Below are 15022 nucleotides of genomic sequence, written 5' to 3'. Positions count from 1 at the left end.
CATAGGCAAGGCTGGATAATGGCGAGGGAGCCATGTGGATACATGCGCGCTTTTGGGGGACGTGCAGATCTTAGAGCAAACGGGCCACCTGAAACTCAGTAAATTATCTTGCACGTGAACAATACAACGCTTCGGTAATAGGTTAAAAAGTAGAAAAGTGCAGCTTGCCAACTAAAATCATCATCAATATAGGATATAAAAGGGACTATTACACCCAATGATGATGATAAAGGTGTGACGAAGCACTACCCGACCCGATAAGGGTCAGCTCTGTCTCCTAGCGTGCGTGGCTTTTAATGGACTCGTCTTGTCTCGATGCCCAAGTGTGAGCAATGACCAAGTTGAATTGCCATTAATCAACTGCGGCTGAGAAATGTGACTACTTATAGCAGGACAAATGTCACGTCTAATGACTTGCATAAACAGTGCTGCTATTTGAGAATTCTCTACATAGTAGCTGGCTGCACAAAATATCAATTAGGTAGTGTAAGAGGTAAGATGACAAACGCTACCCCTATTATACATTAAATAATTACATAAAGGTAAAAGGGAAGGATTTTGAGTTAGAAGCTGTCTCAAATTATGTATTTCGTCACTGGCCTTGGAGAGTGGGGGCTAGGACTGATACCTAGGTACATACCTACATACCTAACCTCAGCACGGTCCCCACTGCCGTTCCGGATGTACCTACCAACCAGAGCAGTCAGATTAGACCGCAAAGCTTCATTCGCAAACATCCATCAGCCCAGCCGCCATCCGCCATCCGCCATCGCATCGGCTTGTTGAATAAGTAATCAACTTATCAACTTGACCGAGGTCTTTGCCTCACCACCAAACCTCAACGTCACAGTTTTAACATTTCATTTAATCTCATTCTCATTCAGGTATCCTGTTAAAAGAATAGTTTTTAACTTCGAGGTGCATTAAAGATGTGCTACAACCATTATGACCGCCGTTACATTCTCCTCCCATAGCGCGTACACCTCTGGGCAGCACCCAAATCACCACATGCCGACCGCATCTTCCGCATCTTCCACATCTAGGACTGCTTCGTCCTCGCACTCCCGCCCTAATAATACCCTTAATACCCCGACCACCGATTCCAATCCTACGCCGCTGCGCGATCATCAGCAGCTAAACTTAGAGACCAATCTACCCTTAGTTAATGGTACTTCTACCAATATGCCTTCACGTCTAGGCTCCAACGGCCCAACCTATGCCATACGATCTCCCGAATTGCCCAAGGGACGTCCGCGAACAGCAACTGATGAGCGAGAGCCCGTAGATCTTGGTCGACGTCCATTAACCGCCCCCGGGAACAAGGCTGATCCCATACCCTCCAACTCCCGTGACGACTCGGATCAGAACCAGCCTAGGTTAACAGTCTCCAAGCCGCCGCTACTGCGATCGAAGAGTGAACACATAGTAAGACGTGAAGATGCAGAACAGGCAGATGAAGAGATCTACGAGTGGGGAGCTAGGCATGGCTTCGAAGACCATTACCAATCTGAAGATATTATTTCTCAGCTAGCAAATGTAAGTCAAGCTTTGCCCAATATATTGGCCATGCATGCCACCTTGTCGCCTTGTCGCGTATAAAATCCTCTCGATGCGCCACTACCCGGTAACGGTTTGGAGATGAGAGGGTCTTGTAATCATATTTACTGCGGCATTTTTTGTCCTTGGTGGCGTGGCTGTGGCTATTTTGCTATCGTATACCTAGTATTGATCTGGAACTGATTTCCGAATATAGAACTGGTATATGTACTTTACGGATAAGCGACACGAGACCACCGGCCAGCCAGATTCGCCTAATTATGCGATTGAGGATTGGCGTATGCGAGATCGATTAAAAACTGTTTCGGCTGCTCTAGCCGTATGCCTCAATATTGGTGTTGAACCCCCTGATCAGTTAAAGACAAACCCGGGAGCTAAGCTCGAGGCGTGGCAAGATCCATTCGTACCTCCAGCTGCGAAAGCCTTGGAGGCAATTGGAAAGTCGTTACAAGCACAGTACGAGAATATTTCATTACGAACAAGATATAAGCAATACCTGGATCCATCGGTCGAAGAGACCAAGAGGTTCTGCCAGTCGCTGCGGAGAAATGCCAAGGACGAACGTGTCCTACTTCATTATAACGGTCATGGGGTTCCGAAACCGACGGCATCAGGAGAGATTTGGGTCTTTAACAAGACCTTTACTCAGTATATCCCTATTTCACTGTATGACCTCCAGCACTGGCTTCAGGCGCCTACTATCTTCGTCTGGGATTGTTCTGAGGCCGGTAATATCCTGAATAATTATCACCGTTTCGTAGAGAAACACGAAGAGGAAGAAGAAGCCGCCGCCGCCGCCGATCCTAACTATGAGAAGACTAAATATCGCTCGTACCTTCATCTTGCAGCTTGTGCTGTTAAGGAGAACCTTCCTACTAATCCCCGCCTCCCAGCTGATCTCTTTACTTCGTGTCTAACAACACCCATAGAAATGGCACTATGGTTTTTCGTTTTACAAAATCCCCTTAAGACGAGTCTTACACCAGAGCGGGCTAAGAAATTGCCCGGTAGGTTACAAGAACGGAGAACGCCACTTGGCGAGCTTAACTGGATATTTACGGCAATCACCGATACTATTGCATGGACTTCCTTACCTCGACAGTTGTTCCGTAAATTCTTCAGGCAAGACCTCATGGTCGCGGCTCTCTTCCGTAATTTCATTCTAGCTCAGAGAATCATGATGGTCTATGGATGTCATCCACAGTCATATCCGGAACTACCGGATACTCACCAGCATCCTCTATGGGAAAGTTGGGATCTGGCTGTCGATTTGGCGCTGGCACAGCTTCCTATGATGGAACGAAAAGAGAACGAGGGGATTGAATACGAATACCAAAGCTCAGCCTTCTTCGCAGAGCAGTTGACTGCCTTTGAAGTCTATCTCAGCCGCGGAGATGCTATGGAGAAAAAGCCTCCCGAGCAGCTTCCCGTTGTACTTCAGGTCTTATTGAGCCAGCAGCACCGAGTACGTGCTCTCATCTTACTGGGCAAATTCTTAGATCTAGGCCCCTGGGCAGTCCACCTAGCTCTGAGCATTGGTATATTTCCCTACGTATTAAAGCTCCTGCAATCTGCCGCTGCCGAGCTAAAACCTGTTATGGTATTTATTTGGACCCGGGTTCTCGCCGTAGATGTCTCTTGCCAACCTGATCTGATCAAGGACAGCGGTTACAATTATTTCGCCTCCATACTAAGTCCATCCGAAGCACTTGCCGTCACTAATAGCGATGAGCATAAAGCGATGTGTGCCTTTGTGCTTGCAATGCTGTGTAAGGGTTATAGGCCTGGGCAATCCGTATGCAATTCGTCAAATATCATGACGTATTGTCTAATTCATCTCCGTAACGAGGAGAATGTGTTGCTACGCCAGTGGGCGTGCCTTTGCATAAGTCAACTCTGGCAGGATCTACCCGAGGCGAAATGGAGAGGCATTCGGGAGAACGCGCCCTTGAAGCTGTCTACCTTGACGAAAGATCAGGCTTGCGAAGTACGAGCTGCAGTCATCCATGCTATGACGACGTTCCTGGGCATTCCAGACCTTACGGACGAGGTAGCTAGGGTTGAGGAGTCAATAGCTTGGACGCTTCTAGATATGGCTGGTGACGGCAGTCCACTTGTCCGTAAAGAGTTGCTAGTGTTTATGTCGCACTTCGTCCTTCGCTATGAAAATAAGTTCATCGTTGCTGCTTATGAGCAGCTAGTCGAGGAGAAGGAGTACCTACACTGCCCCCCAACGGACGACGATCTAGAGCATAAAATGGGTATGCATTATGCTCGCCCGGAAAATCGCAATCCGGATGGAACGATCAAGGCCACAGCCCAAGGATTATCTTCGAACACCGTATTCGCCGCTTGTTGGAAACATGTCTTGGTATTAAGCGTAGACCCTCATCCAGAGGTTCAACGAGATGCAACGATCGTCGTTGATTACGTCCACAACGCACTTCTATCCTCGAGCGCAGGTGTCGCAGCCCGAAATCTAATGGATGACATTCAGAAGCGAACGCGACGATCACGCGGTCACAAGAGACAACCCTCTATGTCGCGAAACAGCCTAGGTGCATCTGCTTCCGATATCATTGCCCCTGAACCCTCACCTGGCCTTTTGAAACGAACTGCAAGCCTTCTATTCCAGCTGCCTAGCATGTGGACTGGAGAAGATAGATCGGTTAATCCCACGCCATTGCCTTCCCCCGGGCTTACAAGAACCTCTTCGCAACGGCAGCGACCCGGCAGCGATTGGGCTGCTCTCCCCGAGCAGATTGATCAGGCCAGCGTATCGGCACATTATAATGTGGCTGATGAGCCTGTGTCGGGAAAATTCAAAGAGCGCCGCCTCGACGAAGCGCCTTCTCTACCCCTTCCGAGCACATTCTTAGAGTGGTCTATCGAATACTTTCGCGAACCGCAGATGCACCCTAACGAGGCTGAGGAACCGGGAAGCACTGAGTACAACGAGCGCCTGTGGCGGAGATCACGAAACGAGAATATACTCCGAGAAACGCAGCCGCAGAAGCAGTATGCTGGCAGCCACAAGTGGAATAACCAGCTCTGCATTATGAACAACGGCGCCCAACCGGCAAAAATGACGTTTCACCAGTACGAAGACCACCTCGCAGTGGCTGACGATGGGAATACTGTCTACATCTGGGATTGGAAAAAGCAGACTAGACTAAACCGATTCTCGAATGGGAACCCAGAAGGCTCGAAGATCAGCGATATGACGTTTATCAACGAGGACGACACGGCGTTCTTGATGACGGGTTCGTCCGATGGTGTACTTCGGGTCTATCGTAACTACGATACCCCTAAGACGACCGAGTTAGCATCGGCCTGGAGAGCACTTACTCATATGGTCCCTAGTAATGTCAATTCTGGTATGGTGTTCGACTGGCAGCAGGTGACGGGCAATGTACTTGTTGCAGGAGATGTTCGTGTCATCCGGGTCTGGGCTGCCGCATACGAAACATGCATAATGGACATACCCGCACGCTCAGGATCTTGCGTTACCTCATTAACATCGGACCAGATGACTGGTAACATCTTTGTGGCCGGATTTGGCGACGGTGCGGTCAGAGTGTTCGATACCCGACTCCGACCGCACGAGTCAATGGTAAAGAAATGGAAGGACGATTCCGATCGACAGTGGATTAGAGACGTGCACATGCAGCGCGGAGGTCAGCGCGAGTTGCTTTCTGCGAGCCGAAACGGGAAAGTAAAGCTTTGGGACATTCGAATGGATTCATCGCTCCGCGTTATCCAAACAACTCGCGACACCATCCGCACAGCAAGCACGCACGAACATTTACCAGTATTCTCTGTGTAAGTCACTAGCCTGATGCCCTGATGCCAAATTTCAAGTTATTTATGCTAACAATATTGTAGCGGAACCTCGGGCCACACCGTAAAGGTCTTCAACTTCGACGGCAACGAACTTTCCCGCATGGAGCCCTACTCTAGCTTCTTACAACAGAATCGCGGCGCGCCCATCTCTGCCACCGCCTTCCATCCGCACCGTATGATCCTAGGCTGCGCAGCTCGCGGCGACCACCACATCAACCTCTTCACCTGTGCCAGCGAGAAGCCGGAAGCTTTCCTCAACTCGCTATAAACACACACACATACACATAACTTTCCTTTCGGCTTTCTGGCCGTAGCCATAGCCATAGCCACCACCATCCTCTTCTCACGTAGATAGAAAAGAGGACACGTTTAATGCTAGTAACGGAGTTGTAATGACCGACCATATCTTCTTTCTCTAAATCCTCCTTTCTGAATGCTTCGAGCTCCGCTCGAGTAACGACTAGAGCACCTATCTGCTCGTAACCTACAATAGAGCAGGGTAGACGAACGGATAACTTGACACGGATTAGGCACGGGGGCAGGCAGCTGTTTCAGGGCGGAGTCGGGAGGAAATCTATCGGGAAGGGTATCGTCCGCTTTTGTTTGTTTTCGCCTTTAACCCCCCTCCTCCTCCTCCTCGTCCCCCCTCCCACCCCCTTTGTTTTTCTCTTGCATTTCCTGTCCCAAGCTTGGAGGAGGGGAAAAGGTCATGTTTCCGAAACGGATGTGATTGGTCGGTTCTAGATACGATACTGTAATAAATCTCAAGTTGGAGAATTTATCCGACCTAAGCTGGTTCTCGACGTTTTACCTTAGGTTAGTTAGGTTAGGTACGTAACCTACTTTGCTTAACTTTGCCAAGTAATAATAAGCGGATATTTTTGATGGCGATTAAGTTAATGATGATGCTGCTGCTGCTGCTGCTGCTGCTGCTGGTATCCTGATATCCCACTTTCTTCGAATGTCACAAAAGAGGGAAAAACAGTAAGGGATCCCAAATATGTATGTCGTTGTAGGCTCCTTTCCATCATGTAGCCCCTGGAATCTCCCCCTAATGTTAATAGCATGACTCTCTACATTAGCTAATAAACATGTATGTTCATGCGTACCTACCTAAGCTACCTTGTACATGTGCATGCAACATGATACCTATGATGCACTCTTCCAAGGTACCTAAAGTGTGAATGTGTGAACGTGTTAATTTTGAGACAGTAATGGAACGACGACGACGACGATACAAAGCGGCTAAACAATAGGTAGAGTAAAAATAAATAAAAGGTAAAAAGCGCAAAGGTGTACGAAAACGCTATAAGGTGTAATTGCACGGCTACATCCAACCGCAAATCCTAAGAATTTTCTGTGGATACATTCAAAAGCTTCATGGCGCAGTGGAAGCGCGCCGGGCTCATAACCCGGAGGACCTCCGATCGAAACGGAGTGAAGCTAGCCTCTTCTTTTTTTTCAAGTCGTTTTTTGTCTTTTTTTTTTTTTTCTTTTTTTTTTTTTAGGTTTCCCTTCTCCCAGTCCCACAAAAGTTTGTTCTCTTAACCCAGGCCATAGTATTACTTTAGTACGAGGAATTATGTCCGTATTAATATTCATATTAATATTTATAGCTGTAAGAATACCTAAGGTACGCTGTTATTCTGATATCCCCGTGCCTCTTCGATCACGAGTTTTTGCCCTATAAACAGAAATTGGTATCCATACTGAATAAATCTTACTCCGCTAAACTCTTATTAAACGAAAATCGCTAAACCCCCCTTAAACCTACTAAAGTAGTTAGCTCTCTCCTCACATGCCCACAATGCAGCAACTAGGAATAAAAAGGGCAAATGGATAAGTACATACCCAAAAGAAAGGCCGTAGAAGTGCTTGAGACCACAGAGCTGCCCTTAATGTGATCGAGGATACCATGGCGGAGGACTGCTGGGTATAAGTTGAGATGGGGGCGTAGAGGGGCCGGGAGTATGCGGCACCTCATCCTGCGGCTCCGATTCCGGCCGGCTCCCGAGCTCAGTAGGAGTGGTTTGTTCTGTTGGTAAAGAATCGTGAAGATCCCCTCTAGAAGCGGCAAAGAATCCTCGGCCTGGTTCAGGAGCTACAGGTTGACGTATCGACTGTTTCATCGTAATTACCTCTGGTGTCTGTTGTGCAGGAGAAAGATCCGGCTGGGATGGGTCGCGAACTTTGGAAGATAGGGATTGTGTTCGATTTTGACGATGCCGTCCCGGGTGTCTTACGTTAATAGGAACTTCTCCTTGATACGAAAGGCGGATGGGCAGACTATCTATCGCCACGTTTCGAGGCGGCAACGTAGCCGAGGTAGATTCGGGAATGAGCGTATGATCACGGTTAGGGGGGAGTGGACGTAGCGGATTCTCTATCGAGGGTTCTGGGCGTTGCCTGTACGGCAAGTATTGGGATTGCCCAGGTATTGCAGTAGTCTGTCCGTGAAGCTCCGAGGATGGCTTTGATGGTCCATGATCATGCCTTTGCTCTGGGTGCAAGTTTTCCTTCCGTACTCGTCGTACTGTGTCCAGATCATTCTGCCTATTCCTGCGTCGTCTTTGTGCCTCTTGCGCTATAACCCGCCCAGCAAGTTCAAGTATGTCCCGTTGGCTAATCACTCGCGAAGGGCCCCCTGGCTCGTCTTGTACTTCATAGAAGGCCTCGTCTAAATCCTCCCCAGCCTGGTTATCTATACATTTGCAACTTTTCCATTTCGAGCCGCAATGATAGCAAAACTGGTAACCACAATGGCATCTGCACAGGCCGAGGGATGAATGTGGTAAGCATATCTTATTAAGACAACAATGGAAGTAGGATGTATGAACTCACGTAATATGGTTACATCCCTTCGTTCGGGAAATCGTATAATTACACTGTGAACATCTCTGCCAACCCTCGTGCCGGACCAAGGCCTCAAATTTGGCGTCTTTAGGCGGTCCCTTACACTCCGACTCAATAGGCTCATGTTCCTGCTCGCATTTCTGACAGGTCTTAGATTTGCATTTGTCACATGCAATGATATTGCTTCCCCTTATCGTATTTTGGGTATTGAGAATGGCCCTACATTGTTTCTGTGAGCAATATAGGAGTGGTGGTTCACGTTTCTCGCGGTCTATTTTTCGATATTCTTCCAAGATCGCGCTCGACTGTATCCATTCGACATCTTGATCTCTGAGGGTAAAGTGACAACACTTGGGTGGCCAGAGATACCTCTCGGCCAGTTTGACTTGGAGATATCTCCCAAAGCAGTCCCGACACCAGAAGCACGCGCATTGTAATTGTCGCAGATCACAGTCCGTATCGTGACAACCAACGCATCTTCTCGTGGCCAAGGGGTTTGGTAATTTACTTCGGGCTTCTTCCTCCATAGTCCGCATTTGGTTTCGTAGTAGGGGTTTCAACTCGAACTGCGATTCTTATAGGAAGTTAAGATAATTAGCGACGGGGTTTTTAGGTTAGTAAGACTGGAAGGGTGATATCTAATCGCTATAGGAATAGTTTCTATTGGAATGGTTTCCCCAAAGTAATGGGGACGGTTTATGGTAATCAAGAAGAGGTAGAAATAAAAAATAAGAATTGCATGCCAAAAGTTGGGTACCTTAGTATGCACTTGTATTTAGGGTTCCTGCCTATAGGTAGGTACCTATAAAGCTTATATTGGATGTAGGTGTTCTTCCCTTATATGCTCTGTCGTACGAAGTAGCGACCCTTCTCATTGGTCCAGATGGGACTTTAGCTACCTAAAATGGCAATGCATAGCAATGCAATGCTGGGCCACTTTACCTAGTTGTTTCTTATTAGCTACTAAGAGATAGCAAAACAACGAAACGGAATTAAACAATCTGAGTCACTGGACTATATACCTATATTAAATAATTTTGCATTTCTTATAATTTTGTTAGTTTTTCTATGAGTTGCTGGCTGTATTGAAAAGAATGGATTAAAAGATTTGAAGTACCTGTCTTTGCCTCATCACTCAGCTTTAGGCCAGTGGGTAATTCTCCCCTTGATAGAAAGGGGAAACAGCTACAACATACCCGGCTACTAGCTGTACTATCTAAAACGTTCATTCCCTCTTGCAACATATCAAAGCGAGGCAGGAGCAATTGGCCTCTGTAGGTACCTAGGTACCTAACCTAAGATAGAAGCTTCCATGAGCTCTTTTTCCCCTTAGCAACTATACAGATCATGCATTTATCGACTCATGTCAATACCTTTAGCTTTGCCTTAGTTGTTAGTCACCCAATCGAGTCATCCGGGTAGGCCCCGAGACCTCCTTACAGTGGATTAAGCAACCCCTTCCGGCCTTATCCCGTATGTTCCTTCCTCGCCGTGACGGAAAGTAGACAGGCTATGCCCTATGCCCTATGCCCTATGATAGGTCAGACGATCAGGAGACATATGAATAGTAATATCAGAAAATCCATCACTGACGAGGTGGTATGTCGAAGGCTAAGTGGTGTAGATGTTAGACATAACTTTCGCATCGTACCTTCCTCAATCTCAGCCTGCATGTAGTAGTGGTTAACTTATCGGCCTCCGACTTTTCAGTCTAGATAGCCGGGAACCCGGGTTCGAATCCCGGTGCAGGTGCTCACAATTTTTGCTGTTTTGCCATTTATTCATGGGGTGTCGTCCTTCTTTTTATGTACCTATGTAGCTAGGTACCTAGGTACATACCCCTTTTCAAGTTTCGGTACATAAAACTATTGCCATATCGAAACAGTGCACAGAGCTAATGACATGGCATTAGAAAGTATAATGCTAACGGCAAAAGGGTACTTATTACGTGAGTTCCCTAGATAAACACATGCTAACACGGCTAGAATAAATTTAGAATCATAATTCTTCTTTGAGGGGTATGGGGGGAGAACTCGATGTTAAGGACTAATCCAGAAATGTTATTAAATATGTAGGTTAGAATATTATACTCGAGGTTAATGAGGAATTTTCGTTCAATAACCCTTACCTGTATAATACGATAGGACTAAGGTAGGATCTGAAGTAGATCGTCATAAAAATACAAGCAAATCCACCCAAACATTGACGATCCTAGAATAATCACTACATCTCCAACAAAGCGAGAGGCTTATCGCGACTTGGAGAATAAGATGGTTAGCCTGCGTTCATCGTAAGCATATCCAGCATATCCTATCGTGCTATTCGTCAAACCCTAAGCCGCAAATAGAGACATGCTGCGAAATCTGCCCTTTTGGTACCGCAAAAGCAATAGTTTGATATCTCGCGATCTTACGAATAAATCCTATTAATGGCACCCTATTACCTACGAAGTTCAGCCCCTAGGTGATTGATTGATTGGAGGAGATCGCTCCATGAGGTCACCATCCTTGGGCTAAACTTGCCTATAAGCAGGGGATTCGTACAGCTGAGATGGGGCTGAAGCTGAAGCCATCTGATATAAATATATGATACTTCCTCCACCTCAATCCCCCGAGTCAAACAATCAACTAAACTAAGAGTAGCATCACTGACGACCCAACTCAAGGAAGGAAAAAGACAATATGTTGTTAACATATTTGTTGACTAGTTTCCTTCTGCTGGGGCTTCCTACCCAACCCGTTCAAAGCGAACCGATACCAGCAACCCTGACTCCTCGCGGGACACCTCTCGTCGATTTCAGCGCCGCGCGTGGTGACGACCCCAAGAAGCTTGGAAGTCTCAATCTGGAGAAGGGCAAGGGGGATAAGCCCAAGCAGAATACCAAAGACTTGTATATCAAGTTGGACAAGGATTGGAAAGGGACCAAGGCTGCACATTTCCACCACAAAGCCGGCTATCGTAGGTAAGCGGGCGCAACAATTACCCTCCAAGTAGGATTAAGGCTAATACACACATTTTGATAGAGCCGAGTACCATTCACTGAAGGGTCAGACCAAAGCTGGAACTACATATTTCATTACTTACAGTTTCGCGCTCGAGGTCAGTACAATAAGCCCGTCTCGACCCTATCTAGATTACATCAACTAGGTAAAGCCTTTCAAATCCACCAACTAATAAAAAATTTAGGAACTTCCCGACGGCCTCATCGTATTCCAGTGGAAAGAATACAAGGCCAACAACGACCACGACAAGGGCGCCAACATCCCTCTCGCCCTGGAGTTGCGGAAGAACAAGTTAGAACTCACGCATACTTCGGTCTGGGGGGAGCACGGCCGCAAGGTCCAGTGGTCGCAAGACGCCAAGCCGCGCACTATCTACAAGATCGGTCTAGAGATCGAAGCTAAAGCGAAGGACGGCCACGCGAAGCTTTGGTTCGACGGCAAGCCCGTAACGTTCGATACTACGAAGTCCCAGACGCTCACCGGAAACATGTATCCCGGCGAGAGCGATCCCAAGTTTGGCATATACGGCGGCGAGGATGTTCAGGTCGACAGTTATGTTTATCAGGTACAGATTGGTACGAGTCAGGGAGACGTTGACCAGAGTTATTTTGGCAAGTAAGGGGTATGGAGGCCTGGGGAATATGGTGAACTATGTAGATGGAGGAATATGTCTTATCTTCCCCTATTTTTTTATTAAAAAAAATATCTTTTTTCTTACACGGCTACCTAAGCAACCAGGATAACGTCGTATAGCTCATGTTTCCTAGCAGTCCTTCTCGGGACGACTCCCTTTACTGTCGCTACGAATAGACGTTCGTTAAATCAAGTCGACCGATAATAAAACAGCACTGCCATCCTATATTATCCTGTTTCATCACCGTAATTAATACGAATATAATACTCATTTGAACAAGGATATAAAAGCCTAACTATTCAAACAACTAGCTATACATAACTGCCTATGTTTCTTGTTAACTGAACAGATGTTTGTATAAGCTTATTAGCATAACTCTGTTCTGCTCAAGATAGTAGGTTAACTACCCGCGTAAAATATTCAACTCCTAGGAGTTCCATCCCTGAATCTGGGGCTGCTAGCTACATACATACGTAGTAAGCTCGCAACCCCCTTGCCATCCCCCCCTGCCTACATCTCGGGAAGCCGTACCAGGCAGCAGTTTTTCTTGATTTAGCATTAACATTACATTACATTACATTCCATAGACGTGCAGCTATTAAGCGCCACTAGTCCGCGTCAGGACCTCCGTATTACTCAGCTCGAGCCGCCGGCTCCGACCGGCCTCGGAATCACGATCCCTTGGCGACCTTCGCATCATCTACGCTTAACACGTACCTCAGCTAGTTATCACAGTACATATACCTACTTGGGTATCTAAGTCCAATTTGGTTCTTTTTCGATAATATGACTCTCCAGTTGCGATCCTCAGGCTGGAATATCCTTTGCTCCTCGTATCACTGAAACCAGAATCATTCGGCTATCTTTTAGTCCCATACGAAATACCCTCCTTTCCAATATACTTACTTACCCCTACACCATAGCCTACCCCAGCCATGTCGCCCCAGGCCTCCACCTCCATCCGCGGCCCCCCAACCCGCTTCGCAGTGGCGCTGTACCCGGGCTTCCAAGCGCTGGACGTGTTCGGTCCTCTCGACATCCTCAACATGTTGTCCAAGATCCGCCCTCTATCCCTACAAGTCTTATCCGCAACGCTTGACCCGGTCCTGACGCAGACTTCGTCCTCGGGCCACTCTACGGGCCAATCTGTCGTGCCCACGCGCACCTATGCTGATAGCGTCGACGACACCGAAGTCCTGCTCGTCCCGGGCGGCTTCGGCTCTCGCGATCCCGCCAACGTGGCACCTGTCGTCGAGTACGTGCGCGCGGCGTACCCGCGCCTCAGGTACCTATTGACGGTGTGCACGGGCAGCGCCGTGGTAGCCACGTCAGGTGTATTAGACGGGCGGCGCGCGACCTCGAACAAGATTGCGTGGGAGTGGGTTCGTTGTTCCCTTTTTCCTTTTTCCTTTCTTCTTCTTCCTCTTCCTCAGCACCTCTACATACCTACGTTTCAGATTTTTTTTTTCCCTCAGCCCCCTTTTCCCATCCCCACCTACCCTACCCTACCCCCCTAGTCGTATGTAAGCGTGGTAATTAACGGAACTCGGTGGGCGACAAAAGGCCACGGCGCAGGGCCCGCGCGTGAACTGGGTGCGCCAGGCGCGCTGGGTGACGGACGGCAATATCTGGACGTCGTCGGGCGTCTCGGCGGGCATCGACATGATGTACGCCTTCGTCGCGGATCAGTACGGCGAGGACATCGCGCAGACTCTGGCTGATCGGGCTGAGTATATCCGGAACACGGACCCGGACTTTGATCCATTTGCCGAAAAAGCGGAGAACAGGGCTGCGAAGTAAGGGGCTATTTGTAGGAATACCTACCTACCTATGTATAGTTCCGTCTGTGCTTGCGCTTGGGACTGGTAAGACGGACGGGTGGGACGGCGAAGAGTCCATGTAAGGGATGCATGATACTATATCAAATACGAAGTATGCCTACCTAAGCAATGAATATAGTTTAGCCTATCGATCCATCACAAGACCTTCTGCTCGTCTATTAAGTGAATTTATTACATTACTATCTGCAGCTATGTTTCTAGCCTAGGGAGCGTATCGATTCTAGCAGAGTCGCCACTCAAGTTTCTTGAATTTTTATCACTTGGTCTCTAGCAACCTTAGACTGGGTATAGACACTCATACTATTCCTTAAGACTTGGCCTATAGCGACATAAATTTTAGTTCTGAATATATGAGCGTAATTTGAAGTAGGTATCCGGCCTTATGCCCCTTAGGCATGTGGATTTACAAGCGCAAGTAGCCTACGAGTGGATGTCTTCTATATTATACCGACCCTTAAGGATCATTGCAATAGCTTATCCAGGATACTCCAGCCTATTACTTAAAGAAAGAGTAGCATAATAATTTGGATTAGCTGCTTGAAGCCATGGTATTGAAAATGAAGTTACGGCGCTGGCTCCCCAAGAATATGATGGTACATTTTCAGGTCATCTTAGTAGATAGACTAAGCAATCTGCCATGCGCGATTCCGTGATATCGTACGATGGTATTAAGGTAGGTACCTTAGATATAGTTATAGTTCCGAGCTGCGTAGGGTTCGAAAACTGGGACAAGTAGCAACAGCCACGTCAAGTCAATAGGTAGGTAGTTATCTCAACAAGATCTAATCTAGATCCGAAGCGGAAGTATGATCAGTGTGACGACTAATCGAACACCAGTAAAGCATTCTGATGCTGCTATATTACCTAGTATAGACTTTCCGAATGAAATTGAGCCGGCTAACGGAGGACAGAGATTATCGTGCTATATTAGAAATATCTCGTGTAATAATAATAGGTATTGCATAGACTTGGAGTTCCTCAGGTTTTTCTATTGATATCGTATATATTTATAGGAGCGGTAAAAATTACCATTCCATATACGCAGTAGTTCTCGTCGCAAATCGAGAGCTCCGTATATGACTCGCTGGCTACCTGTCTTGTGGCACTTACCTACACAACGGGACTCCGATCGAAATAATACTCGGGTCCGTGTGCGCTATGCTGTGTATTCATAAGCTACGAAAATGACCTCGCGCCGATACCAACTTTTTGCTTCTTCAATAGGTATTCATGATTATAGGTAGGTACGATATTCGTTTTCCTCAATCTTAAACGAAACTCGCATCCTATTG

The 15022-nt window shown here is 47.3% G+C and overlaps 4 protein-coding genes and 2 non-coding genes across 6 annotated transcripts; 5 read left to right on the top strand and 1 right to left on the bottom strand.

The window, feature by feature from the left end:
* Window positions 1–614: 614 nt before the first annotated feature.
* Window positions 615–6391, top strand: F5Y00DRAFT_234419 (raptor N-terminal caspase like domain-containing protein). The gene is made up of 3 exons (XM_048007427.1): window positions 615–1536; window positions 1754–5379; window positions 5443–6391. The coding sequence occupies exons 1-3, from the start codon at window positions 946–948 to the stop codon at window positions 5666–5668; spliced, it is 4443 nt and encodes a 1480-aa protein (XP_047865930.1). The 5' UTR covers window positions 615–945; the 3' UTR covers window positions 5669–6391.
* A 383-nt stretch (window positions 6392–6774) lies between these two features.
* On the top strand, window positions 6775–6846 carry F5Y00DRAFT_t62. The gene has a single exon. It is a non-coding gene; the product is annotated as a tRNA-Met (tRNA).
* Window positions 6847–7295: 449 nt separating this feature from the next.
* F5Y00DRAFT_261102 (uncharacterized protein) lies at window positions 7296–8780 on the bottom strand (the record flags this gene model as incomplete). Its single annotated transcript, XM_048011147.1, has 2 exons — window positions 7296–8101; window positions 8306–8780. 2 exons carry the CDS (start codon window positions 8778–8780, stop codon window positions 7296–7298), a joined length of 1281 nt encoding a protein of 426 aa, XP_047865929.1.
* Window positions 8781–9918: 1138 nt separating this feature from the next.
* On the top strand, window positions 9919–10005 carry F5Y00DRAFT_t63. The gene has a single exon. It is a non-coding gene; the product is annotated as a tRNA-Arg (tRNA).
* Window positions 10006–10898: 893 nt separating this feature from the next.
* F5Y00DRAFT_268761 (uncharacterized protein) lies at window positions 10899–11874 on the top strand (the record flags this gene model as incomplete). The annotated part of the gene is made up of 3 exons (XM_048012316.1): window positions 10899–11215; window positions 11277–11352; window positions 11440–11874. Exons 1-3 carry the CDS (start codon window positions 10935–10937, stop codon window positions 11872–11874), a joined length of 792 nt encoding a protein of 263 aa, XP_047865928.1. The 5' UTR covers window positions 10899–10934.
* Window positions 11875–12824: 950 nt separating this feature from the next.
* F5Y00DRAFT_261100 (class I glutamine amidotransferase-like protein) lies at window positions 12825–13689 on the top strand (the record flags this gene model as incomplete). The annotated part of the gene is made up of 2 exons (XM_048011146.1): window positions 12825–13271; window positions 13453–13689. 2 exons carry the CDS (start codon window positions 12825–12827, stop codon window positions 13687–13689), a joined length of 684 nt encoding a protein of 227 aa, XP_047865927.1.
* Between the last annotated feature and the right edge of the window lie 1333 nt (window positions 13690–15022).

This window comes from Daldinia vernicosa (assembly GCF_022497035.1).
Source record: "Daldinia vernicosa strain CBS 139.73 unplaced genomic scaffold F5Y00scaffold_17, whole genome shotgun sequence".
Taxonomy (NCBI): Eukaryota; Fungi; Ascomycota; class Sordariomycetes; order Xylariales; family Hypoxylaceae; genus Daldinia; species Daldinia vernicosa.
Note: the sequence above shows the minus strand (reverse complement) of the source record. Positions and strands in the feature narration are given on the sequence as shown.